This window comes from Mastigoproctus giganteus, chromosome 4, assembly GCF_048544385.1.
Source record: "Mastigoproctus giganteus isolate SK-2022 chromosome 4, ASM4854438v1, whole genome shotgun sequence".
Classification (NCBI taxonomy): domain Eukaryota; kingdom Metazoa; phylum Arthropoda; class Arachnida; order Uropygi; family Thelyphonidae; genus Mastigoproctus; species Mastigoproctus giganteus.
In genome coordinates this window covers 96,483,246-96,511,132 of record NC_143578.1, presented here as the reverse complement: position 1 = coordinate 96,511,132, position 27,887 = coordinate 96,483,246, and the positions used below count along the sequence as shown (strand labels likewise).

The following is a 27,887-nucleotide window of genomic DNA, read 5'->3' as shown; positions in this document are numbered from 1 at the left end:
GAATGATGTTGAACTGGATGCAATGAGATCTTTCAAGGCTGTGGTACACGGATTCCTCGGAAAGAGAAAAGAAGAGAACTATGAGCAACTGGTGACAAACTTACTGAAATGTTACAAGAACATGGGGTGCCGAATGTCATTGGAAAAATGCATTTCCTTTATTCCCATCTGGATTTCTTTCCTGAAAACTTAGCAGATGTCAGTGATGAACAAGGAGAGCGCTTCCACCAGGATGTATCTGCAATGGAAAAACAATACCAAGGTCACTGGGACTCTGCCATGATGGGAGATTACTATTGATTCCTTAAACGAGAAAGCAATCTGGAGTATAAAAGGAAATCATTGAGTGGGAAACGTGTCTAAGCAACATATATTGTGTGTAATAATTACAACCATGTATGCTGATATTGTATAAAAACAAGGAATTTAAAAAATGCGTTTATCTTTTGATGTAGATGTAACAGAAGTAAAAGATTGATATTTTCATAATCAGGACATTAATTTTGTTCAGAATAGCCAACTTTCATTCCAGAGGTATGACAAAAAAAAAAATTTTTGTCGGGTAGTGTAATTAATGGCACCTGAAAGCAGAGGCAGATGATGTCAGTTGCTGTAAGCAGAGAGAAATTTAATTTTAATTCTGCTTACAGCTTCCATTAATGTGTCATATACTTTTCTTTCATTGATGGCAGATTCTATGAATGCGGCTGTCCTTAATCTTGAATAACAATGCTCTGAACACTTCCCATTTAAATTTAATTTTAAATCAACTAAGAGAAATAAAAATCTTTTGTCATTCTATTAAACTGAATTTCAGAAGCAGAATTAGTTTCAGTTCTTCTAATGTTATAGCTGCCATTAATCTGTTATTTTTTTATACTATGCTTATCATTTTCCATATCCTTATAGTTATCCTGAAATATTTCAGACCAGTGGAAAACATGAAGGGTGATGGACCATTGTTACCATACAATTATTTTCCCCATATTTAGGTGTTGATCACACATTTTCTTAATTTGAAACAAAATTTAATGTTCATCTTTGTTCCTTCACTAAACACAATGACAATGCCTCGAACATTAAAGCCCTGAGCATTTCCCATTTAGCAGTCACATATTAATACACCATGGTCACTGCCATCTTAGTGGTTCCATTACACGAAGTTTCTTGATACAAAAAGAGTCACTGCTGATAGATCATGAGTATTTCTTTCTCAAATTTGTACAGCAGTCTTCCATGTGCAACAGTATCAAAAGCTTTCCTTAAATCCAAGTATATGATATTAAAATTATATTTTGCATCCAGTTCCTTTGTGACCACATCGTAGTATCCAATCAAATTGGTCAGACAAGGCTTCCCCTTAACAAACCCATGCTGTGTCTGAACTATTACTGCAGCCTTGTCTAGGTGATCCTGCATCACTTCTTTAACCAGTGACTCCATTATTTTCCGCCGAGCAGAAGTTAAACTAACAGGTCTATAATTATTTGCATCACCCTTCGAACCCCATTTGTGAATTGGGGATACATTTGCACATCTCCAGTCCATGGGGGACCTCTCCTGAATCTAAGGATGCTCTCACAATTATGGCTAAGGGTTTGCTAACTTCCCTCACTGCCTATTTCAATATAATTGGATAGATTCCATCTGCCCCAGGTGCCTTTTTTATGTTTAACTTCAACTATTTCTGCTCGACTTTACTCTCCATTATTACAAAATCATTTAGCTTCCTGTTAGAGTTTAGTAAATATACAGTAGACTATCAAAATAACGGCACCCCCAAATAACAGAACATTCGAGCTAATGACACAGATTGGATGTTCACATACAGCACAGATAACTTTCAGTGCCAAAAAAAAAAAAAAAAAGAAAACAGCAAGTCACGTGATTACTGTATTTGTTTACCATTTTGAGAGTGAATTCTGCACATATCACGGATTATATCACAGATTGATGAATTTCAAGTGCTGATCAAGGCATCAAAGGCAGATATTGTTGGGATATCAGAGACATGGTGGCACACAGGATTGGAATTTGGAGAGTACATTGTGGAGGAAAGGAGGTGGGTTTATGCGGTTAGTTAAGAAACATAAAATCTAATGAAGTGCATCCAGTTGACATGGGTGAACAGTGCAATACTGAGTCAGTTTGGTGTGACATAAACACTGGGAAAGGGAAAATGTGAGTAGCAATGTGTTATAGACCTAATGACTCTAATGAGTACTGTGAACAATTGTGCAGAGAAATAGAGTGGGCCAGTAAATCAGAATGTCTTGTAATGGGAGATTTTAACTTTGTTAGATTTTATTGCTGTGGGATTTACTTAAAGGATTTACATCATCATTCTTTTCTTTCTTGGTGATTCCCTTTTACTTCTGTCTCTCTCTCTCTCTCCCAGGGTAATTCAGAAATTTTTTTTGGCTGGTGCAGCATAAGCCTCAGACTTCCTTGCACCATATGGCTAATAATAATAATAATAATAATAATAATAATAAAGGACAATGAGGACCAAGCGTCGCCAACACCACCCAAAGTCAGCAGTGGAGAGAATAACGATACCTGAAATAGGGAGGAAGGGGCCTGATAGACCCAATAGAACAACAGAAAACAGCGATAGTTAACCTGAAGGATTACTTCGAGAACAACACAGCACCAAGCCATAAGGAAGATAGATAAGTGATATACCCCACTCAACCTAAATGAGGAAACCTTTCCCGCCCTGACAGTATAAGAAATGAAGTTAGAAAGATGGGCAAAGAAGACACTCCATGGCAGACACTACAATGACCTCCATCAAGATCACATCGATAACATTGCTTCCAATGCATGGCTCACAAGCAGGACACTCTTGCCCGAGACTGAAGGATTCATGCTGGCCATCCAAGACCAGGTAATCAACACCAGAAACTATAGAAAATACATTGCAAAGGAACCCGGAATGCCAGATGACACGTCGATGATGCCACCTGGCCTCAGAAATGATCCAAAACATCACCACAGGGTACAAGGTGATCACCCAGACTGAGTACACTCATAGACATGACCAGGTAGCCAGCATAATACATCAGAAGCTAATGAGGAAATACCTGTTGACCAAAGAAAGTGTACCATACTACAATTATGAACCCCAGGCAGTACTAAAGACTCGAACCCACAGGCTGTACTGGGATCGTGCCATAATAACGGATAAGACCATCCTGCACAATAGACCGGACATAACCCTTGTGGACAAGATGGAAAAGGCTACCTACCTGATTGACATAGCGGTGCCAAACACTAGCAATGTCCAGAAAACCATGAGGAAAAAATTAGGAAGTACACAAACCTGAGACATGAGATCAAGAAGATGTGACATATGCATGAAGTATCAACCATCCCAATCATCATGTCAACCACCAGTATGGTATCAAAGACTCTACATTGCAGCCTAGCAGCAATAGGTCTCCCAGAGAACACCTACAAGGAACTCCAGAAAGTCCCAATCCTGAACACCTGTAGGATAGTCAGAGATTTTCTCGACCGACAGTAACACCAGACATTACAACCACCCTGTGTACTTTGTAGCGGTACCCGTCACGGAGTGGAAGAATCCCCCAATCGGGGAGAAATAAACTCAACTCATGAGCTGTACTGGGACTGGACCATTGAGTAACAGACCATCTCAATTGGCAAATAATGTCACATTACCTTGACAACAATGGTGCAGTGCTGGAGGCTATCCACAGAACCGTATACTGTGCTGCCATAGCAGCCACTAGGATTAATGGAAAAGAAACAAGAGATCAGTAGAGGAACTGAAAACATAAGGAACCGCCAGCTTGGGAAAGAAGACTTCAGCAGAAGATAGAAGAATTAAGAGTCAAGATAGGTCAGTTGACCCAGTACCAACAGGGTAATAGAAGTAAGAAATTGATTGGAAAGGTGAAGAGCATCCTCAAGAGAGACAGCATCCACAGCAAACATTAGACCAGAAATCAGTGAGTAGGAGAATGCTTGGGCACACTGAAGCAGAACCTCCTCGCACTCAGCAAGAGACTACAATGATACAAAGAGAGCTCCTAGAGGAAAATAAACAACCGAATCTTCGATGAGGATCAAAAAGCTTTTTACAGGAAACTTGGAGAAGATGAGAAAGCAGGAAATGGACCACCTGAGAAGAAGACGATTGAGGAGCTCTGGGGAAATATCTGGAGCAGTGAAGTAGTAGTAGTGGCATGTGATGCAAGAAAGCAAGTGTATGAGCTTATGCAGCATCAGCCAAAAAAAAAAAAAAAAAATCACACCATTCCCTCCAAATGCCTGTCCAGTTCCTCCTTAAATTTATTCAACCTATCAACTTCCACAACGACAGATGGAAGTTTCTTCCAGCAAATAACCACCCGCTGGCTAAAGGCAAATTTCCGCACATATATTCTACATCTGTCCTTTCTTAATTTGAATTTATGCCCCCTTAAGTAAGGCATAGAAGCTAAGCCCACTGAATAGAAGTAGAATGGAAGAAAACCAGGGATGTACAAGAGATGAGAGAGTGGGAGATTCAAGAAGAAGAAGTAAAACAGTCGATCAGGAACACCCACAACTGGCGAACCCCAGGAATTGATAACATCCACAACTACTGGTACAAGAAGCTCACCTGCACACAGAAGCACCTAGCAGAGCAGTTCACTCGAATGATAAGGCACCTGGAGACAATCCTGAAGTTTCTCACTGAAGGAGTCACATATCTGAAGCCTAAAAACGAAAATACAAGAAACCCGGCAAAATACAGGCCAATCACCTGCCTCCCAACGATGTACAAAATTCTGACCAGCTGCATAACCAAGGAGATATCAGACCACTTAGAGAGTCAGAACATAATGGCCGAACAGCAGAAAGGATGCAAGCAGAGGAGCGAAGGATGCAAGGAGCAATTAACCATAGATGCCGCAGTTATGGAGCAAGCCTACAAGAACCACCACAACCTACACATGGCCTACATTGATTACTGCCCTTTGATCTTCAGCTCCGTACCTCATAGCTGGCTAATAGAGACCCTGAAGATCTACAAGGTCAATCCTATAGTCACAAACTTCCTAGGAGCAACAATGGCAAAATGGAGTACTACTATTAAGGTCGAGAACATTACAACCAGACCAATCCACATCAGAGAAATCTTTCAGGAAGATGCTCTGAGCCCACTGTGATTCTGTCTAGCACTCAACCCGCTATCCACCATGCTTAATGGCAGCAAGTATGGATATAACCTCAAAGAATGAAGAACCTGTACACCCTCACCCATCTGATGTACATGGATGCTATCAGGCTCTATGCGGCAACCGAGAAGCAACTCCAGCAACTACTCTGGATCACTGAAGAATTCAGCAAGGACATCAGGATGGAATTTGGTGTAGACAAATGCAAGACCCACACACTGCACCAGGCGCCGACTGGGCTAGCCGGATGGGTAAAGTGCCTGCCTGGCAACCCAAAGGTCGCGGGTTCGATTCCCGCCTCGGGCTTGGATCAAAGTATGCAAAAACCTTGGGAGGTGCATTATGGCCACAGAAGCCTATGCGCCAACAACTACCAAAAAAAAAAAAAAAAAAAACTGCACCAGGGAAAATTAGTTGGTCGAAACTACCAGTTGCTGACTGGTAAAGAGATCAAAGCTATGACAGAAGGAGAGACCTACAAATACCTAGGGATGATGCAGGCTCAGCAGTTAGAGTACAAGGAAATCAAGAAGTGCTTGACCAAAAAATATCATCGGAGACTCAGAAGCCTGCTGCAAGCAAAATTGAATGGAGGGAATACAGTTAAAGCCATAAACTCCTATGCAGCTCCAGTACTAACATACTCCTTTGAGTTCATAGATTGGAGAGCTAGAGGATATCATGTGAAAGACAAGGACAATGATGACCAAGAGCCACCAACACCACCAGATGTCAGCTGTGGAGAGATTAATAATAGTTCGGAAAGAGGGAGGAAGAAGCCTGATAGACCTGACAGAACAACAGAAAACAGCGACAGTTAACGTGAAGGATTACTTCAAGAACAACACAGCACCACTCCACCAGGCCATAAGGAAGATAAATAAGTGGTATATCCTCAACCTAAGCGAGGAGCCCCCTCCCGCCCAGACGGCACAAGAAACGAAGCTAGAAAGATGGGCAAAGAAGACACTCCATAGCAGACACTACAATGACCTCCATCAAGATCACATCGATAACATTGTGTGGCTCACAAGTGGGACGCTCTTCCCCGAGACTGAAAGGATTCATGCTGGCCATCCAAGCAGGTAATCAACACCAGAAACTAGAAAATACATCACAAAGGAGACCGGAATGTCAGATGACACATGTCGATGATGCCATCTGGCCTTAGAAACAATGCAACACATCACTGCAGAGTGCAAGGTGATCACCCATACTGAGTACACTCATCAATACATCAGAAGCTAGCAAGAAAATACCAGTTGACCAGGTACAAACCTCAGGCAGTACTAGAGATCCCAACTCACAAGCTGTACTGGGACTGCACCATAATAACGGATAAGACCATCCTGCACAGCAGACCAGACATAACCCTTGTGGACAAAATGGAAAAGGCTACCTACCTGATTGACATAGCAGTGCCCAACACTAGCAATGTCCAGAAAACCCATGAGGAAAAAATTGGGAAGTACATGAACCTGAGACTTGAGGTCAAGGAGATGTGGCATATGCAAGAAGTAACAACCATTCCGATCATCGTGTCAACCAACTGGTATAGTGCCTAAGACCCTACTAGCAGCCTAGCAGCAATAGGTCTCCCAGAGAACACCTACAAAGAACTCCACAAAGTTGCAATCCTGAACACATGTAGGATAGTGAGAGAGTTCCTCAACCAACAGTAACATCAAACATTACAACCACCCTGTGTAATTGGTAGCAGTACCTGTCATGGAGGGCGCCTCCGTAGCCAGATGGGCAGAAACAGCAGTGCATAGCACACGGTTCTTGATTAGACCGGGGTTTGAGCCCGTGAACACCAAATCTGGAGGATGTAGAAAGGTCAGGGAATGACCACTGCATATCCCCGGAGCAATATGGCCTTAGTTGCTAATGCTCATAAAAAACCAAACGACAACAACAACAACCTGTCATGGAGTGGAATCCCACAATCAGGGAGAAATAATATAAGAGCAGCAATAATAATAATAATGTAACTACCATCAAGGGTAATGGGAAGGGTTTTTATTTTCATAAAGGTAACTACAGTGATCTCAGGCAGTTTTTGAATTCTACCCAGTGGGATCAACTGATGTTGTTAAAAACAGCAAATTCTAAATGGGAGACATTCAGGGAATTAACCTTGGAAGCTACTAGGCTTTTCATACCAACTAAGAAATACTTTCAAGATTTAGATCTAAATGGATGTCAGATGAACTGATAAGGCTCATGGCAGAGAAGAAAAAACGTGTGGGATGCATATAAATTAGCAGGAGACACAGAAGACTTCGGCAGATATAAGCTAGTCTGTAATCAAGTCACAGAGGAGGTTAGGCAAACGAAGGCTGATCATGAGAAATCCTTGGCAAAGACTTCTTTATTTATGTAAACTCTAGAAGGAAGGTGATGAATCACATTGGTTCACTTGATGTTGGTGGTTCGACTGTTCATAATCCTGCTCGGATAACTGACAAACTGAATGAGTATTTTGCATCTTCATTCACACATGAGGAATTCTGTTAGGAAGGGAGGACAGAAGTTTACCAAACTCTAACAGGGAGCTAAATGATTTTGTAATAACGGAGAGCAAAGTGAAGGAGAAATTATTGAAGTTAAACATAAAAAAGGCTCCTGGTGCAGATGCAATCTATCCAATTATATTGAAGGAGGCAGTGAGGGAAGTAAGGAAACCATTAGCCATAATTATGAGAGCATCCTTTGATTCAGGAGAGGTCCCTCATGGACTGGAGATATGCAAATGTATTCCCAATTCACAAAGGGGGTTCATAGGATAACGCAAATAATTATAGACCTGTTAGTTTAACTTCTGTTCTTGGGAAAATAATGGAGTCACTGGTTACAGAAGTGATGCAGGATCACTTAGACAAGACTGCAATAATAGTTCAGACACAGCATGGGTTTGTTAATGGGAAGTCTTATTTGACCAATTTGTTTGGATACTATGATGTGGTCAGAAAGGAACTGGATGCAAAAAAATAATTTTGATATCATATACTTGGATTTCAGGAAAGCTTTTGATACTGTTGCACATGGAAGACCACTGTACAAATTGGAGCGGTATGGCATTAAAGGCAAGTTGTTGCAGTGGATAAAGCGATGGTTGTGTGGTAATAAATGGACACTGTTCTATGTGGACTAATGTTATTAGTGGAATCCACCAGGGTTCAGGCTAGGCTTATTGTTGTTTTGTGTATTTATTAATGATATCTATGAAGGTATATCAGGCTTAATGTCCAAGTTTGCAGATGATACAAAGGGGTAATTGTGCAGTCAGATGTGAAGTTCTCTGACAGTGCAGACGGGCTGCCAGAGCAGGTCGTGGAGTTTTGTCAATGATATTTAGGAAGGTTTTTCCTAGCAGAGACAAGGAGGTGATTATACCTTTGTATAAGGCAATGGTCAGGCCACACCTTGAGTACTGTGTACAGGTCTGGAGGATTCATTTTAGGAAGGATTTAAAGCTGCTAGAATGAGTACAGAGAAAGGCAACAAGATTGATGAGAGGAACAAAGGGGTTCTCTTACCAGGAGAGGCTTAAATTCTGTTATTTGCAGCATCTGAAGACTAGGCACCTGTGAGGTGATCTGATTGAGGTGTACAAGGCCTTGAATGGTTTGAGCAGGCTCAGTGCTAATGAGATACTTCCACTTGCTGTGATTAAGAACCTGAGGGGCATAGATTCGAATTGAGAAAAGACAGTTGCAGACAGTGGCGGATTGCCCAGTAAGGCAATGAGACACGTGCCTAGGGGCCCTAGGCTTTGGGGCCTCATGCTTTGACCCAAGCCAAGACATTTTCCTATAGTGTTCTAAAATAGATTAATGTTTTCAGTAAACATCATAAAAATCTTGATTAATTTAAGCGAAAATTTAAGCAAAAAATTCAAAAGTACAAAATTTCATTTATTTGCCAACTAACTTTTATTTATTTTTTATTCTTTTTTTTTATTATTATTTTTGGGGTCCCCCAAATATAATTTGCCTAGGGGCCCCAGCTATCCTTAATCCGCCACTGTTTGCAGAATAGATGTGTGGAAGTTTGCCTTTAGTCAGCGGGTAGTTGATTGGTGGAACAGACTTTTAACTGTTGTTGTGGAAGTTGATAGCTTAAATAAATTTAAGGCTGAACTAGACGAACATTTGGAGTGACCGGAATGGGTGAAATGGGTAGGTTTTTTTTTTTTTTTTTTTGGCTGATGCTCTCTAATCTTGCTTTCTTGCATCATATGCCTGAACTAATGCTAATTATACTGTTGTTTTACTTTTATTTTAAATTAAAAACACCTGACTGTGGCTCCTAAAGTTGATAAACCTCATACAGAGAAGAAAAGAACAACATTAAAGCTTAGTGACAAACTTGATACAATCCAAACAATTATATTAGGGTCACTTGGAAAGTTAATTCACATACCCATGTGTATTGTGTCTGTAAATTGCATGTGTTTTCTGATCGATTTGCCTGATTTGTTGGATGAAAAACCCCAGTTTCTGGGGGAAAAAACTTGCTATCTACGCCTGAGACTGACTTACTCAGCCACAGAGGTAAAAAAGCCCATATAAGTTCCTGGTGCCATTGACAAGATTCAAACCCCAGCCTTTTTTACCCAGTGTGGGGAAGACTGTGATGATACCACCAGGCTACCGAGCAGACTAAACTTGATATAATAAAGAAAATAGAGTGGGCATAGGTAGGCATGTATTACATTCTAATATAGTGGCTTACTATGTTTATATAACTCATTATACTGATTATATTATTCTTGTGACAGTCAGTTGGTCTATTACATACCACTACTCTCATTTTTGCTTTCCTATTATACTGCTCATCGCAGTCAGTTGGTCTATGGCAGTGGTACCTTGCATACCACTGCCATACAATTGACTGAGATGAGTAATGCAATTTTAGTTAATTTTACAATTGATGCACCTATAATGATGCACCTGTGTGTCCTGGAGGTGCATCCCACATTTGGGAACCTCTCTTCTGTAACAAACCCCATTTCTAATTTTTGTTTTCTCAGTGTTTGTCATATCAGACTGACTTGTCAGTTGGGTGCACTGTTTTAGAATCTATGTGCTTCTTAACCAATAGCATTACCTCCTCTTGGCCTGCCTCTTCTTACTCACTATATTCAAATTTTGCATCTCGTATGTCAGAGTGGTACCATGTTTCTGATATGCATATGATTGTTCACATTTGATGACTTACCGGTATTTCAGATTCATAATTTTTTTTTTTCCCCCATGTGCTTGTAGACATGATAGTGCTCTGATTTTTAGAAAAATCACAGCTTCACCTTTTTGGAGTTTGCTTTATAGAAAATCATAGCCCAGTATTAGGGGTTAAAGATACACACACCTGGCTAGCCTGGTTCGTGCCGACCGGGCTAGCCAGGTGGGCAAAGTGCCTGCCTGGCAAACCAAAGGTTGCGTGTTCAAATCCTGCCTCGGGCTTGGATCAAAAGTAAAATGCAAAAACTTTGGGAGGTGCATTATGGCCACAGAAGCCAATGCACCAACAACTAACCAAAAAAAAAAAAAAACAGCCTTCGTGAGCTGTTTAAGTAGTAAGTTTTTCTTTGATAAACTTACTAGCTGCTCACGAAGGTTGTGTGTATCTTTAACCCCTAATACTGGGCCATGACTATTAACTTATTGTTAGACTTGATATTCACTCAGTAATTTGCAGGTCAGCAGAAGTTTGTTACTAGGACTACCTGATGAGTGACCAGCAAGTCTTGAAACAGTGTCCTGAATTTTAGACAAATAGTAAATTCACCTTTTTTTTTTTCTTCTCTCTTTTTGGTAATGCTATTTTTATAAAACGTTAGAAATTTACGCCAAATCTCACTCACTCACACACACAAAATGTTCTGTGTTTATTAGAACAAGTCTGTCCAATGTGTCATAATACATACACAGTGCTGCACAATTCAGGATGGCAACAAAGAGAACTGTGCAGCAGTAAAAATAAAACTAATGATGCTGTAAGTTTCAGATAAAATTAGTCATTCAGGTTGTTGTAGAAAAGGGTGAAAAGAAGTGGTCTGTAATTGCTGCTGATTTTGGGATGTCTCCTAATATGCTCACAACTTTCTAACAAATAAATAAGGATGCAAATTCAAAGTAGGCAGCACAATCTTAGAACTGAAAGAAACAAATGGGAAGTGTACATTATCTAGATAAACATCAGTGTATGTTCAAGGAGCTTTTTCTGTGGCAAGGAAAAAAAACAAAAAAAATTCCTCTAAGTCAGACACTTAAAGGAAATTACTTATTTGTGAAATTTAAATCTTCCAAAAAAATCTTAATCATGAAAGATATAAGATAGGTAGGCTAGTAAATTTCCAAAAAAGAAATATGTTTTGAAATGTTTTTGGAGAAAGTTCAAATATTAATAATGACTGGCACAAAAGTTTATTATAAATTCTAGAAGATTGCAGCTGTAACAATGTATTCAATGCAGACAAGATGGGTTTATTTCACAATGTTTGCCTGATAAACCAATGACTTTGAAAGGCAATTCTTGTTGTGGCTGTATGTGTAGTAAAACATTGTTTAATTTTCCTTTTGAGTGGCAACATGAACTGAACAGAGAAGCCACCCTCGCTGATGAGTGGAAAATCTTTAGAAGTCACATTGTTTTTCTTGTGTAAAACCGTCCCTGTGTAATATGTTGCAAATCATAAGGCTTGGATGAAAGCCGAAATATATATATATATTTTTCTAAATGACTGCTGAAGTTAGATTGCATCATAGTGGATACAAAAATGAATTATTATTTTTTTTTAATTCAGCACAATCAGCCATGATGTAATATTTATTAATTGATGATTGCACATCTACAAACATTATTCTAATTAATTGCCATTTTAGTTAAATTTCTACCATAAAATGCCATTGTTCTTGGATCAAAGAATTATGTAAATGTAAATGTTCCAGGTGATATTAGAAATGCTGTAACTTCTGCATTGGTGTAGATGAAGTATTTGGCAACTTTATAAATGTTGCTTATGATATTTTTATTGGTAGATTGTGTTTAATCGACATAGAGGTAGTTTCCTAGAGCAAAAAATTGGAAGAACAAAAGGGGAAAATCAAAGAAGATAAAATAAATAAATAAATTTTCTGTTTATACTCTGGAATGACCACACGGTCAAAGGAGTCCATATGAAAGAATACAAGAAACAGCACCGTATTAATAGTAAAAATGTAGATGAAATTAATGTGCCTTCTTGCTCAAGAAAGCTCAGAAGGTAGTAGATTTATTGAAGCTTTTCCAAATACAACAGAAAATTTCTCTGTACTAAATCATATTTGACACTGTTGAATGGGGATTGATAAAGAAAATGCATCTGTCTCTTACTGAATATTTTTAATTAAAGTGAGTGTATAAGTATTTATGTTTACATTTTGAAAAAATTAATTATTCATTTTTTTCAATTCACCACGATCTGTCATGATGTGATATTTATTAATTGATGATTTGCACAGCTACAAACATTATTCTAATTAATTGCCATTTTAATTAAATTTCTTCCACAAATTGCCATTGCTTTTGGATAAAAGAATTATTCAGAATTTAAAAAAATATTGTAAGCGAGTTGTATAAAGGTGAATCCATGACAGAAGATGGAATGCTCTTTAAATCAATTTAGTGTAGGCTATAAGAATAGTAGGTATTTTGAATACAGTATAATTCAGTTTATTAGTTATAAAACAATTTTTTAAAATTTTATTTAAAGATTTTGAGTAGTAAAACAATGCATCAACGTATTTTTAGTTTATTTATACAGTAATCTTTTTTAATAGAAAATAATAAAATTTTTGATTAATCAAAGTATTTTTCTTCTCCATTGTACTTTGAGTTATCAAGCATCCACTGTATATATATGTTCTTGGACATGCTATAAATAATAATACATTATACATAATGTGGCTGCATTAACTAATTAAATTAGCATGTAGTTTTAATAAAAAAAAATACAGAAACTTGGTTTGTCTTCTCATTAATTGTAGGTAAATTCTTCATTATATAATTCATATTCATTATTATTAATCAGTAAACATTGTTCTATATTGCTTCATTGAGCCATTCACTAAAATTATTTATTATTTTTGTAGAAGACTAATAAGTTATCAAAAACAATATCAGTATTTATTAAATTACAAAATTCTCAGAATACAGAATACTTCACAATAAATTAGCACTTCGATGGTGATATAAGAATTTGTCATTATAGTTATGTCAGCCTCTCATCACAGGAAAGAAAGAGGTCCTCCCTTCACACTTTTTTTTTCAATCAGCAACTTGTACATGCTGGAGACATTGTGACTGCTTCCTGTTTAGGAACTTATGTTAAAATAAAGAGTGGGCCTGACAGGAAACAGGCAGTTTCTCTTTCCTGTCTTATGCCTTGAATGTATATTGTCCATGCAGCAGATTATATATGTTATGTATGTGTTAAGGATAGATATCAAACAAATTGCAGTCGGGATGCTTTCTTCAAACTGTGAATTTCTCTTTGTGGTAGTTTTTTACTGGTTTGTGTTTTTGCAAGTTTTTGCTGCCCCATTAACTAATGGTATGAAATAATTATTGGTTATATTTTATATATTCAGATTATATATATAATCTTTCTTTAGTAAAATATTGAATTATTACATTGAGAATTGATGGATTAGAAGCATGTTTCACTTAACTTTTTTTGAGGAAGGAATTGTGGTTTGATTTTAGCCAAAAAAGAAATTTCAGGGATAAAAATGATCGTTGTATATTCTTTACATATTCTTTATCTCTCTACAGTTTTGTATTTTTTAATTAAAGAAATCTGGTTTTACTAAACTCTGGTAAAAAATAAGTATATGCTTTAGTTCTGTTCACTTGAAAAGCAACTCTACCCTCACTGTAGTACTGTAAGATTGATAATTTCCTAGCATTTACCACTATTAAAAATATTTCAATAAATACTTTCTTTTTCTGTTATTACTAGACTGTTTCTTTATAGTCTAAACTGGTCTTTTACTAAACCAAAACACTAGAAGTGGAATTAGCACAAATTTTATACAGACTTCATTATATAGTGAAGAATCGCTTTATTATATTATTCATATTTATTATTATTTGTCATCATATTCTGTGATATGTGACATAATTCAGTATCATGTTAGATGTTGCAGAAACTAACATGATGAACATGAGCGAAACTACAGTTAAACAATAATTATAAGTTAATTTTATTTTTAAAGTAAAATTCAATGCAAGGAAGGATTAGCAGTATATCTTTGAACTAGTTTGTAAGAAAGTTTATTTGCATGGGGAGCATTATCCAGTAGAGTTGTATGCAAAATTAGGATGGATAATTGGGCTATGAAATATGTCCGTGCATACAGTCCAGGGCTCAAAAATAGATGAAATAGAAGGCAGAAGTTTATATGAAGAGAACATAACAGTAACACAATTGCCTATATTAGAAGAAAGTATTTTTAACAACTAACTTTTTTAACTTTTGACGGTAAATGGGTATATTTAGAGGAATCGAGATTAGAATTGATCATTACTGTATATTAAAAAACAATTAGTTCCATAAATAAGAGGTATAAAAAAGTGTTAAAATGGATATTCAGTGGCTATTGAATATAGAAAGTTTCTGTATTCAGTGGCTATTGAATATAGAAACCTTCTCGCTGTAAAGTGAAATGAAATTTCTGACTAACATGACTTTAGATGAAGAATGATGAAAATTTATGGGAGCTCAACCAGAAGCCACAGAAGAGATACGTGAGGAGAAAATATGTAAAGATGATATGGTGCACAATAGATGTTAAATGGGCAGATAGAGGAAAAAAAAGTATGAAAGAGGCTAACGAAAAATCTTGGGAAGATTTTGGGAAATAATATTATGAAGATATTTAAACAATTATGGAGGTCAAAAAATGCACATCATACATTGTGTTAGTTGTCTGACGGCACCAGGAGTTTCCCCCATTATACAGTGAAACCTCTGTAAAGCAGACACCATTGGCTCAGAGGAAAGTATCCGCTATTCGGAGGTGTCTGCTTTGCAATGGTTAGTGTAGCCAATTCCAATAATCCGGAAAAGTGAAATTGACTGTAGTAGTAGTAGTAGTAGTACTAGAGGCATGTGATGCAAGAAAGCAAGCAGTATGAGCTTATGTAGCATCAGCCAAAAAAAAAAAAAAAAAAAACAATTTCACACAACCATCCATTCTAAAAGTTTGTCCAGTTTTTGTCCAGTTCTTACTTGATTTATATAAGCTATCAACTTCCACAATGACAGATGGAAGTTTGTTCCGGCAATTAATCACCCACTGACTAAAGGCAAATTTCCATACATCTATTCTGCAACTGTCATCTCAATTTGAATTTATGTCCCCTCAGGTTTGTAATCTGAGCAAGCAGAAAAATCCCATCAGAATTCATCATGCTCAACCCAATCAAGGCCTTATACACCTCCATCGAATCACCTAGCAGGTGCCTGGTCTCCAGCCGCTGCAATTTGCAGAACTTAAGTGCCTTTCTTGATAAGAGGACCCCTTCGTTCCCCTCACCAATCTTGTTGCCCTTCTCTGTATATGCTCAAGCAACTCTACATCCTTTCTAAAATGAGGTCTCCAGACCTGTACACAGTACTCAAGGCGTGGGCTGACCACTGCCTTATACAAAGGGATAACACCTCCTTTTCACTGCTAGCAAAATTCCTGTATATCATTGACAATACCTCATGACCTGCTCTGGCAACCTGTCTGCATTGCTGAGAAAACTTCATATCTGACTGCACAATCACTCCCAAGTCTTTTTCATTTTCTACCACCCTAAGTGTAGTACCACACAGTTGGTATGTTCCTTTGGGTTTACTTCTACTCATATGCAGTACTTTGCATTTGTGAATGTTAAACTTCAGTTGCCACTTCTCAGCCCATCTTCCCAAATTTTCTAGATCCTGTTGCAGTAGCACACTGCCGTTACTGTCATGAACAACCCTGCCAACCTTTGTATCATCTGCAAACTTCGACACTAAGCCTGATATACCTTCATCAATATCATTGATAAATATACAAAACAACAGAGGACCCAACCCGAAACCTTTGGGACTCCACTGATAACATTAGTCCACGAAGAGCATCACCCATTGATTACCACTCTCAACCAACCTTTTATCCATTGTAGCAACCTACCCTTTTGGGATATCAGAGATATGGTGTCACCCAGATATAAGCAGTGCAGAATTGGAATTGGGGGAGTACAGTGTTTACAGGAAGGATAGACAGGACAGGAAGCGAGGAGGGGTTATGCTGTTAGTTAAGAAACACATAAAATCTAAGAAGTGCATCCAATTGATGTTGGTGGAAATTGCAGTATTGAGTCTATTTGATGTGAAATAAGCACTGGGAAAGGAAAAATGAGAGTAGGTGTATGTTATAGGCCTAATGAATCTAATAAGTATAATGAGCAATTGTGCAGAGAAATAGAGTGGGCCAGTAAATCAGAATGTCTTATAATGGGGAATTTTAACTTTCCAGATATTGACTGGAACATGTGGTTGGTCACTCGCACACTAACAAGACTTTTGTGGATTTATTGGATGACTGTTTTCTACAGCAACATGTTCGAGAGGCAACCAGAGGGAGCAACACTCTTGATCTGATTATCAGCAGCGATTATTCATGCATTAAGAATTTGCAGATAAAGGAATCACTGGGTGACAGTGATCACAGTGTACTGATGTGGGAATTACTTAAAGATGTGACTACCATCAAGGCTAAAGGGAAGTGCTTTTGCTTTCGTAGAGGTGACTAGAGAGGTCTCAGATAGTTTTTAAATTCTGTACAGTGGGATCAACTGATGATGTTATCAACATTGAATTCTAAATGGGAAGCCTTCAGGGACTTAATTTTGGAGGCTACAAGGCTTTTCATTCCAACTAAGAAATATTGTTCAAGGTTTAGGCCTAATTGGATGTCAGATGAATTAATGAGGCTCGTAGCAGAGAAGAAGACTGTACGGGATGCATATAAAGTATCAGATGACACAGAAGCCTATGGCAGGTATAAACTAGTCTGTAATCAAGTCACAAAGGAGGTTAGGCAGGTGAAGGCAGATTACAAAATCTTTGGCAATAGATGCAAAGAAAAACAGCAAAGAGTTCTTTACTTATGTAAACTCTGGAAGGAAAGGGATGAATCAGATTGGACTACTTAACATAGATGGGTTGACTATTGATGATCATGCTTAGGTAGCTGATAAACTGAATGAGTATTTTTCATCTACATTCACACATGAGTAGTTATTCAATGAGGGGAGTGCCAGAGGTTTATCAAATGCTAACAGGGAGCTAAGTGATTTTGTAATAACTGAGAGCAAAGTGGAGAAGAAATTGTTGAATTTAAACATAAGGGAGACACTTTGGTTGGACGGGATCTATCCATTTATATTAAAGGAAGCGGCAAAGGAAATAAGCAAACCCTTAGCCATAATTATGAGAGCTTCCTTAGACTCAGGGGAGGTCCCCATGGACTGGATGTATGCAAATGTTTCACCAATTCACAAAGGAGGTTCAAAAGGTAACATAGTAACTAGAGACCTGTTAGTTTAACTTGTGTTCTCAGGAAAATAATGGAATCACGGATTAAAGAAGCATTGCAGGATCATCTAGACAAGACTGCAGTAATAGTTAAGACACAGCGTGGGTTTGTTAAAGGAAGGTCTTGTCTGACCAGTTTGATTGGATACTATGATGTGGTCACAAAGAACTGAATGCCAAAATAATTTTGATATCATATACTTGGATTTCTGGAAAGCTTTTGATACTGTTGCACATGGAAGACTGCCGTACAAATTGGAGAGGTATGGCATTAAGGGAAAGTTAGTATAATGGATAAAAGGATGGTTGAGTGGGAGATGACAGAGAGTGGTAATCAATGGACACTCCTCTTCGTGGATAAATGTTACTAGTGGAGTTCCCCAGGGTTCGGTGTTGGGCTCATTGTTGTTTTGTATATTTATCAGTGATATTGATGAAGGTATATCAGGTTTAATGTCCAAGTTTGCAGATGATACAAAAGTTGGCAGGGTTGTTAACGACAGTAAAGACAATATGCTGCTCCAACTGGATCTAGATAAGTTGGGAAAATGGGCTGAGAAGTGGCAACTAAAGTTTAACATTGACAAATGCAAAGTACTGCATATGGGTAACAATAACCCAAGAGAAACGTACCAACTGTGTGGTACTACTCTCGGGGAAGTGGAAAGTGAAAAAGACCTGGGGGTAATTGAGCAGTCAAATATGAAGTTCGCTGAGCAGTGCAGAAGGGCTGCCAGGCTGATCATGGAGTCTTGTCAATGATATATATAGGAATTTTGCTAGCAGGGACAGGGAGGTGATTATCCCATTATACAAGGCAGTGGTCAGGCCATACCTAGAATACTGTGCACAGGTCTGGAGGCCTCATTTTAGAAAAGATGTAGAGTTGCTAGAATAAGTACAAAAAAGGGCAACAAGATTGGTGAGGGGAAGAAAGGGGTGCTCTTACAAGAAAGGCTTAAATGCTTCAAATTTCTGCACCCAGAGACTAGGCACCTGCAAGGTGATCTGATTGAGGTGTATAAGGCCTTGAATGGGTTGAGCAAGCTGAATGCTAATGGGATTCTGCTCAGACTAAGAACTTGCAGGGGAACAGTTTCAATCGAGGAAAGATAGTTGTAGAATAGATGTGCGGAAATTTGCCTTTAGCCAGCGGGCAGTTGATTGGTGGAAAAGGTTTCTATCTTTTGTTGTGGAAGCTAATAGCCTAAATAAATTTTAGGCTGAGCTGGACAGGCATTTGGAATGAATGGAGGGTTAAAATGGGAGGTTTTTTTTTTTTTTAAGCTTGCTTTCTTGCATCGTATGCCTTTACTAATGCTAATGCTAATCTTCCATGCACAACATGGACGATTACTGTAACCTGTTGCTTACTCAGAGTTTTTTTAAATGATTATCCTTTTTATATATGTGTTCAATTAATTAACTTTTAATAAATAAACGTGTAATTTTTAGTAAAAATTAATATAAATGGCTTTGATTAGATCATTTCTAGTTTAATTATGAATAATTAGATCACTTACTAGTTTTAGTCCATATTCATTGTTTTTGCTCACATGTAATTTTTTAATGAAAATAATATTAATAAATTCCCCTTTAATGGGTCAAAACCCCTCCCTTTTTACATTTCTGCAAACAGCATGAAATTTCATTTCTTAAAAAAATATTGCAGAATCAGTGTAATGCCTATGAAAATTTCGACTGGTATTCCAAAGGGGAAATCTGCATACATGAACAGAACAAACTTTTTATGTAGCTACTTAAATGGAGGGTGCCTCCGTAGCCAGGTGGGAAGGAGCAGCAGTGCGTAGCACATGCTTCTTGATTAGACCGGGGTTCGAGCCCGTCACCACCAAATATGGAGGATGCGGAAAGGTCAGGGAATGACCACCGCATATCCCGGAGCAATATGGCCTTAGTTGCTAATGCTCCTAAAAAAAAAAAAAAAAACCAAACTTAAATGGCTACCATGCAGTCACTGATGAGTGAAAGTGGTAAGTGATGGCACAGGAAAAGTGTCATTGTCCCTCAGCCAAAAAACTTAACACCACTGTCATTAAAACAGTTATGAAAGTAATATCCAGCTTCACACTGCATTTTTATGGAATATAGAGGAATATTGAATGTACAGGGTGTCCACCAACCTCCTTTACAAAACTGAAATACTATTGTCTGAATAGGATACATGATACAAATTTGAAACCATCTCCAAGTAATAGAGGATATCTTCATGTTTTTAATCACCAGTCATAAAATGTGTGTGCTACAGTAGATGGCAGTTGTAAAACTGTAATCATGGAGAAATTTACCAATAAAACTCTATCCTCTTGGTTTTGTCATCTATTAGCGACATCCGTGACCGATATTTTCAGGAAGATGGGGAATATATTACGCAAAAAGGAAAAGTGAAACAGGACCAGGATATGTCGATTATTGAGCAGATATCATCTTTTAAGGGCAGAAAAGGTGATATTGTTGTACATCTTGGCACTAATGACCTTAAGAGTAAGAGATCTGCAGATTTACTTAATAAGTACAGGTCAATGCTGAAAAAAAAGTCGTGATTTAGAGTTAAATTTGAAAGTGTCTGCAATTCTGCCCAGACACGATAGGAGGGAGTATATGATGAGAGCCTTGTCAATCAATTCGGCCCTCGAGAGATTGTGCAAGTCTCATGGGGTAGAATTTTTTTCAGCGAGGTGTGTTCTTGCTAACAGGAGAGACTGCTTTTACAGGGATGGGATACACTTAAATAGAAAGGGTGCAAGAATATTTGCTGATACTGTCAAGGCAATGTTAGGTGGGTCGGAAAACTGCTAGTTTAGGGAGATTCACAGACTAAAAGATTAACGGTAGCCACAAGCAGAAGCGAAAGTGATTCTTGCAATGCTTCTGTTGTAATGAGCAGCAGCTTAGAGAGCAAGCTGCTGGGAGTCATCATGGAACAAGTAAATACATGGGCTGTGTTAGGGTAACTAAGAGTAAGAACAATTGCATGTATACTTGCATGTACACTATTGCTAGAAGTATAGTAAATAAAACTGATGAATTTGAAGTGTTGATCAAGACATCAAAGGCAGATATTGTTGATATATCAGAGACATGGTGTCACACAGACATAAGTAGCGCAGAATTGGAATTTGGAGAGTACAATGTGTACATTAGAGATAGGAAGGGAGGAGGGATTATGCTGTTAGTTAAGAAACACATAAAATCTAAGGAAGTGCATCCAATTGATATGGGTGGACAGTGCAATGTACACTCAGTTTGGTGTGGCTTAAGCACTGGGAAAGGGAAAATGAGAGTAGGAGTTTTTTATAGGCCTGATGATTCTGATGAGTACAATGGACAATTGTGCAGAGAAATAGAGTGAACCAGTAAATCAGAATATCTTGTAATGGGGGAGTTTTAACTTTCCAGATATGATTGGAACATGTGGGTGATCACTCTCATGCCAGAAAGACTTTTGTGGATATATTGGAGCATTATTTTCTACAGCAACATGTTCAAGGGGCAACCTGAGGGGCTAATACTCTTGATCTGATTATCAGCAGTGATTATTCATGCATTAAGAATTTGCAGATAAAGGAACCACTAGGTGACAGTGATCACATTATACTGATGTGTGATTTACTTAAAGATCTAACAACCATCAAGGGTAAAGGGAAGGGTTTTTGTTTTTGTAAAGGTGACTACAGTGGTCTTAGATAGTTTTTAAATTCTATACAGTGGGATCAAATGATGTTTAAAACAGTGAATTCTAAATGCGAAGCCTTAAAGGAATTAATCTCGGAAGCTACAAGGCTTTTCATACCAACTAAGAAACACTTTTCAAGGTTCAGACCTAAATGGGTGTCAGATGAATTATTGAGGCTCGTGGTAGAGAAGAAGAATGTATGGGATGCATATAAATTATCAGGTGACACAGAAGCCTATGGCAGATATAAGCTAGTCTGTAATCAAGTCACAAAGGAGGTTAGGGAAGTGAAGGCTAATTACGAGAAATCTTTGGCAAAGGATGCTAAAAAAAAACAAAGAATTCTTTACTTATATAAATTCTAGATGGAAGGGAATGAATCAGATTGGTCCACTTGATGTTGTTGGTTCGACTGTTGATGATCCTGCTCAGATAGCTGACAAACTGAATGAGTATTTTATGTCTACATTCACACGTGAGGAATTCTGTAAGGAAGAGGAGGAGGACAGAAGTTTACTAAACTCTAACAGGGAGTAAAATGATTTTGTAATAACTGAAAGTAAAGTGGAGGAGAAATTGTTGAAGTTAAACCTAAAAAATGCACCTGGGGCAGATGGTATCTATCCAGTTATACTGAAAGAGGCAGCGAGGGAAGTAAGCAAACCATTAGCCTTAATTATGACAGCATTCCTAGATTCAGGGGAGTTTCCCATGGACTGGAGATGTGCAAATGTATCCCCAATTCACAAAGGAAGAACAAAGGGTGATACAAGTAATTACAGATCTGTTAGTTTAATTTCTGTTCCTGCAAAATTAATGGAAGTACTGTTAAAGAACCACTGCAGGATCATCTAGACAAGATTTCAGTTGTAGTTTGGACACAGCATGGGTTTAATAAGGAGAAGTCTTATCTGACCAAATTGATTGGATGCTGTGATGTGGTACAAGGGAACTGGATGCAAAGAATAATTTTGTTATCATATACTTGAATCTTAGAAAGGCTTTTGATACTGTTGTATCTGGAAGGGTGCTGTACAAAATGGAGCAGTATGGCATTAAGGGCAAGTTGCTGCAATGGATAAAGGGATGGTTGAGTGGGAGATGGGAAAGAGTGGTAATAAATGGACACTGCTCTACGTAGAATAATGTTTATAATGGAGTCCCCTAGGGTTTGGTGCTGGGCCTATTATTGTTTTTTCTATTTATCAATGTTACTGATGAAGATATATCAGGCTAAATGTACATGTTTGCAGATGATGCAAAGGTTGGCAGGGTTGTTAATGACAATAAAGACAGAATGCTGCTGGATCTAGAAAAGTTAGGCAGATGTGCTGAGAAGTGGCAACTAAAATTTAACATTGAGAAATGCAAAGTACTGCAAATCGGTAGCAGCAGCCCAAAAGAAATGTACCAACTGTGTGGTACTACATTCTGGGAGGTGGAGAATGAAAAAGACCTGCAAGTAATTGTGCAGTCAGATATGAAGTTCTCTGAGGAGTGCAGATTGGCTGCCAGAGCAGGTCATGGAGTTTTGTCAATGATATATATAGGAATTTGGCTATCAGAGGCAAGGAGATGATTATCCCCTTGTATAAGGCAATGTTCAGGCCACACCTTGAGTGCTGCGTACGGGTCTGGAGGCCTAACTTTAGGAAGGATGTAGAGTTGCTAGAATGATTACAGAGAAATGCAACAAGATTCATGAGAGGAACAAAGGGATGTTCTTATGAAGAGAGGCTTAAGTTCTGCAGGTTGCAGCACCTGGAGACTAGGCATCTGTGAGGTGATCTGATTGAGGTGTATAAGGCCTTCAATGGTTTGAGCAGGCTCAGTGTTGATGGGATACTTCCACTTGCTGAGATTAAGAACCTGAGGGGGCATAGATTCAAATTGAGCAAAGACAATTGTTGAATAGATGTGCAGAAGTTTTCCTTCAGCCAACAGGCAATTGATTGCTGGAATAGACTGCCATTTCTTGTTGTGGAAATTGATAGCTTAAATAAAATTAAGTCTGTATTAGACAAATTTGGAGTGACTGGGTGTGTGTGAAATGAGAAGGTTTTTTTGTTTTTTTTTGGCTGATTCTATATAAGGTTGCTTTTTTGCATCATATGCCTCAACTGAGAGTGCTACATCCTTTATTAGACTAGACAAAGACAGTAGCAAATTTAAAATCGAGAAAGGAGTTCGACAAGGAGACACAATATCTCCGAAGCTGTTTACTGCTGCCCTTGAGGAAGCTTTCAGAAGGGGCTTAGAGGGGAACAGGTATCCTGTGTGTTATCAGACACTCAGCCTAAAACACTGATGGATCCAATATCTCTATTACAGAAGATTTAGGAGAAGTCCGGTTACTGCTGCCCTTGAGGAAGCTTTCAGAAGGGGCTTAGAGGGGAACAGGTATCCTGTGTGTTATCAGACACTCAGCCTAAAACACTGATGGATCCAATATCTCTATTACAGAAGATTTAGGAGAAGTCCGGTTGGCCTGCCTCCCTAAAATCCACTCCTGCACACCTTCTCGATGGTAAGCCCTGTTACGTCACTTAGGTGGCAACGAACGTGTAGAGTGGTTCTCTTCAAGACGCCTGGTCAGCGTGAAGAGGAAAAGACCAAACCCTCCAGCAATGAGAGCACAACAATACAAATGGCCCTCAGTCCCCAGCAGCTTTCACTCTCCCTCTTACGGCAGCGAGAGGATCAGAGTGGAAGCAGAGGGTGCTAAGAATCTCTGGGTACGACCAGGCTGCCATGCACGGAAATTGAACTTGGCCTGTTATAACGTACGATCACTCATCGGTGAAGACAGGATATTAGAGCTGGAAAAGGAATTAGAAAATGTGAATTGGAATATCATCGGTTTGGCTGAAACAAGAAGAAGAAATGAATCACTTATAAGTTTATCAAGTGGAAATCTGCTGTACACCAATGGAAACAATGAAAGGAGTGAAGGTGGAGTTGGGTTTCTGGTCCATAAAGATTTTAAAAACAACATTTTGGAATTCAAAAGTGCATCACCAAGGGTGTCAAGACTAATATTCAAGATTTCTAAGAGGTATAAGCTAAAGATTATAATGATTTATGCACCAACATCGAGCCATGATGATGAAGAGGTTGAAGAAATGTACACTGAAATTGAGAGTCTTCTAGATGAGCAGAAAACCCACTACACTATTATTATGGGGGACTTCAATGCTAAGGTTGGAAAAAGGCAAAACAGCGTAGAAAGAGGAACTATAGGAAATTTTGGAATTGGTGAAAGAAATAAAAGAGGTGAAAGACTTGTGGAATTTGCAGAATCTCAAGGACTGTCAGTAATGAACACTTTTTTCAAGAAAAGGGTGAACAGAAAGTGGACATGGAAGAGTCCAAATGGATTAACAACTAATGAAATCGACTTCATCCTCACTAACAGAAGATATATTGTGAATGATGTTACCGTCCTGAATAAGGTAAATGTTGGAAGTGATCACAGAATGGTAAGATGTACACTTGATATAGATGTAGGAAAGGAAAGGAAAAAACTGACTCGAGTAAATAATACAAAGGTCTTTGAAATAACAGAGGAGGAGAAAAAGCAGTATGTACTGGAACTTAAGAACAAGTTTGAGCTTCTGCAGACTGCTCAGGACCAAGATATCGACGAGGAATATTACAACTTTCTGAAAGTGATAAAGCCCAAGAAACCTATAGGGAAACAGAAATCCAAAGAAGAAAAAATTAGTCAAGAAACACTTGTCATGATGAACCAAAGACGACAAATGAAGAGCAAGAAAAACACTGACAGGGAGAAAATTGAGTATACTGAGTTATGCAAAGCCATTAGAAAGAGACTCAGAGAGGACATAAGAAGATTTAACACAAGAAAAGTAGAACAAGCATTAAGGGAAAACAAAGGATTTAAATCAGCAGCCATGAGCAGTAATACAGAAAGACAAATGATACTGAAATTGAAGAATAGCGATGGTGTACTTATAAACAGCAGAGAAGGCATAATTCAAATAGCAGAAGACTACTATAGAGAATTATACAAGGAGCGAGGGAATGATACCAGCAGTGGGGAACATGGATTGCAAAGTAGCAACACATACGACATACCCGATATTCTTCCTGATGAGGTAGAACATGCATTGAAGAAAATGAAGAATCAGAAAGCCCCAGGGGAAGATGAAGTTACTGTAGAGTTGTTAAAATTGGGAGGAAGAGACATAACACAAAAACTGGCAAGGCTCTTCACAAAGTGCATTAGAAAAGGTGTGATGCCTAAGCAGTGGAATAATGCAATCATAGTTTTGCTGCATAAGAAAGGAGATAAATCAGAAATTGGAAATTATAGACCAATTAGCTTGTTATCCCATATCTACAAGTTGTTCACAAGGGTCATTACTAACAGATTAGAAAGAATACTTGATGAGAATCAACCGAAAGAGCAAGCTGGCTTTAGGACAGGATTCTCAACTATGGATCACCTTCACGTAATATCACAGCTAATGGAGAAAGCGAATGAATATAAAACACCATTATGCCTGGCATTTGTGGATTATGAAAAGGCATTTGACTCCATACAGCATAAGGCAATGTTTCGGGCACTGGAAAGACAAGGCATAGATACTCCATATATTATGATTTTGAAGAAAATATATGAGAATGCTACATCCTTTATTAGACTAGACAAAGACAGTAGCAAATTTAAAATCGAGAAAGGAGTTTGACAAGGAGACACAATATCTCCGAAGCTGTTTACTGCTGCCCTTGAGGAAGCTTTCAGAAGATTAGACTGGTCGCAGAAAGGAGTCAATGTGGACGGAGAGTACCTAAACCATTTACGATTTGCAGATGACATTGTGGTCATAAGCCACGATCCCAAAGAATTAGAGGAAAATCTTAATCAGTTATGCACAGTTAGTAAGGATTTTGGACTAAAGATGAATATGGCTAAAACAAAAGTAATGATGAACAAGTATGCTACGGAAAGGGAAATAATGATTGAAGGAGCAGTAATTGAAAAGGTGGAGTCATATACTTATCTGGGACAAGTTATTAGCTGTAATAATGATAAATGGCTGGAAGTCAAGAGAAGAATAAATTTTGGATGGATAGCATTCAGGAAATATAGTCACATACTGAAGAGCAATATCCCAGTTTGTCTGAAACGTAAAATAATGAATCAATGTATACTCCCCACCATGACTTATGGAAGTGAAACTTGGGCACTCACCAAAAGAATGGAAGAGAAGCTAAGAACTACACAGCGAAGAATGGAACGAATTATATTGGGAATCAGACTGTTAGATAAGAAGAGAAACACATGGATTAGGCAGCAAACTCAAGTAAAGGACATTCTTATCAAAACTAAAGAACTAAAATGGTCTTGGGCAGGACACATAGCTCGAAGACATGATGACAGATGGACTAAGAAAATAACAGAATGGTACCCAAGAGGAGCTAGAAGAAAACCTGGAAGACAAAGGCAGAGATGGATAGATGAAATTCATGAGTTTTTGAGTAGTAAATGGATGGCCAGTGCTCAAAACAGAAGGAACTGGAAAGTTGCTGGAGAGGCCTTCATCCTGCAGTGGATTGAAAATGGCTGATGATGATGCCTCAACTAATGCTAATGCTGTGCTATTTACTTTGTGAATAATCAATGGTCGTTCACAAGTTTAATTAGTATTACTGTCATGACCTTGACCTTAAATTGCTCTCATTGCAAATACCCTTTGACCAATGAAAGTGTGTAAAATCACCCTTGAAAGTGGCGCCTCCCTAGCCAGGTAGGCAGGAGCAGCAGTGCATAGCAGATGCTTCTTGATTAGACCGGGGTTCGAGCCCGTGTCATTTCCTGACCTTTCCACATCCACCAAATATGGGGGATCCAGAAAGGTCAGGGAATGACCACTGCATATCCACGGAGCAATATGGCCTTAGTTGCTAATGCTCCTAAAAACCAAATAACAACAACCCTTGAAAGTGCTCCATCAGGGTGGTGTTTAAAATACCTAAAGGACACCTATTGAATTGCCCATATCTGTATTAGGGAGTGTCCATTTTGAGAATCACTTAACATGTAATTTCTAATACTTCTGGCTGGAACCCAAGCCTGAGTGTCCACAATAAGAGGTGTTCCTTTTAGAGAGATTTCACTGCATTTTATGATTATTGAATAAGAATATTGATGATTTACCAAACAAAGGAGTTATGACATCATTGAAAAAGAGGAAAAGATTGAAATTTGAGAAATTTTTGATACTGTATGTGTTTGTGTGGTTGAAAACATCACGGAAAATATCATTTATGGAGAGGCTAGCAGATGTGAATGAAATTAAAACTGACAGGATAAAAGAAGGGGGAAAACATTGTCACCGTGGTTACATCA

The 27,887-nt window shown here is 38.3% G+C and overlaps 1 protein-coding gene across 3 annotated transcripts in view; it reads left to right on the top strand.

The window, feature by feature from the left end:
• The first annotated feature begins 13,688 nt into the window (after positions 1-13,688).
• Positions 13,689-27,887, top strand: part of LOC150086925 (receptor-type tyrosine-protein phosphatase S-like) — a 1,004,071-nt gene continuing 989,872 nt past the window's right edge. For all 3 annotated transcript variants that reach the window (XM_090372826.1, XM_090372825.1, XM_090372827.1), the window contains exon 1: positions 13,689-13,794. In XM_090372826.1, coding sequence (XP_090228952.1) covers positions 13,707-13,794 — 88 coding nt within the window. In that variant the 5' untranslated portion in view covers positions 13,689-13,706. The remainder of the gene's footprint in view (positions 13,795-27,887) is intronic.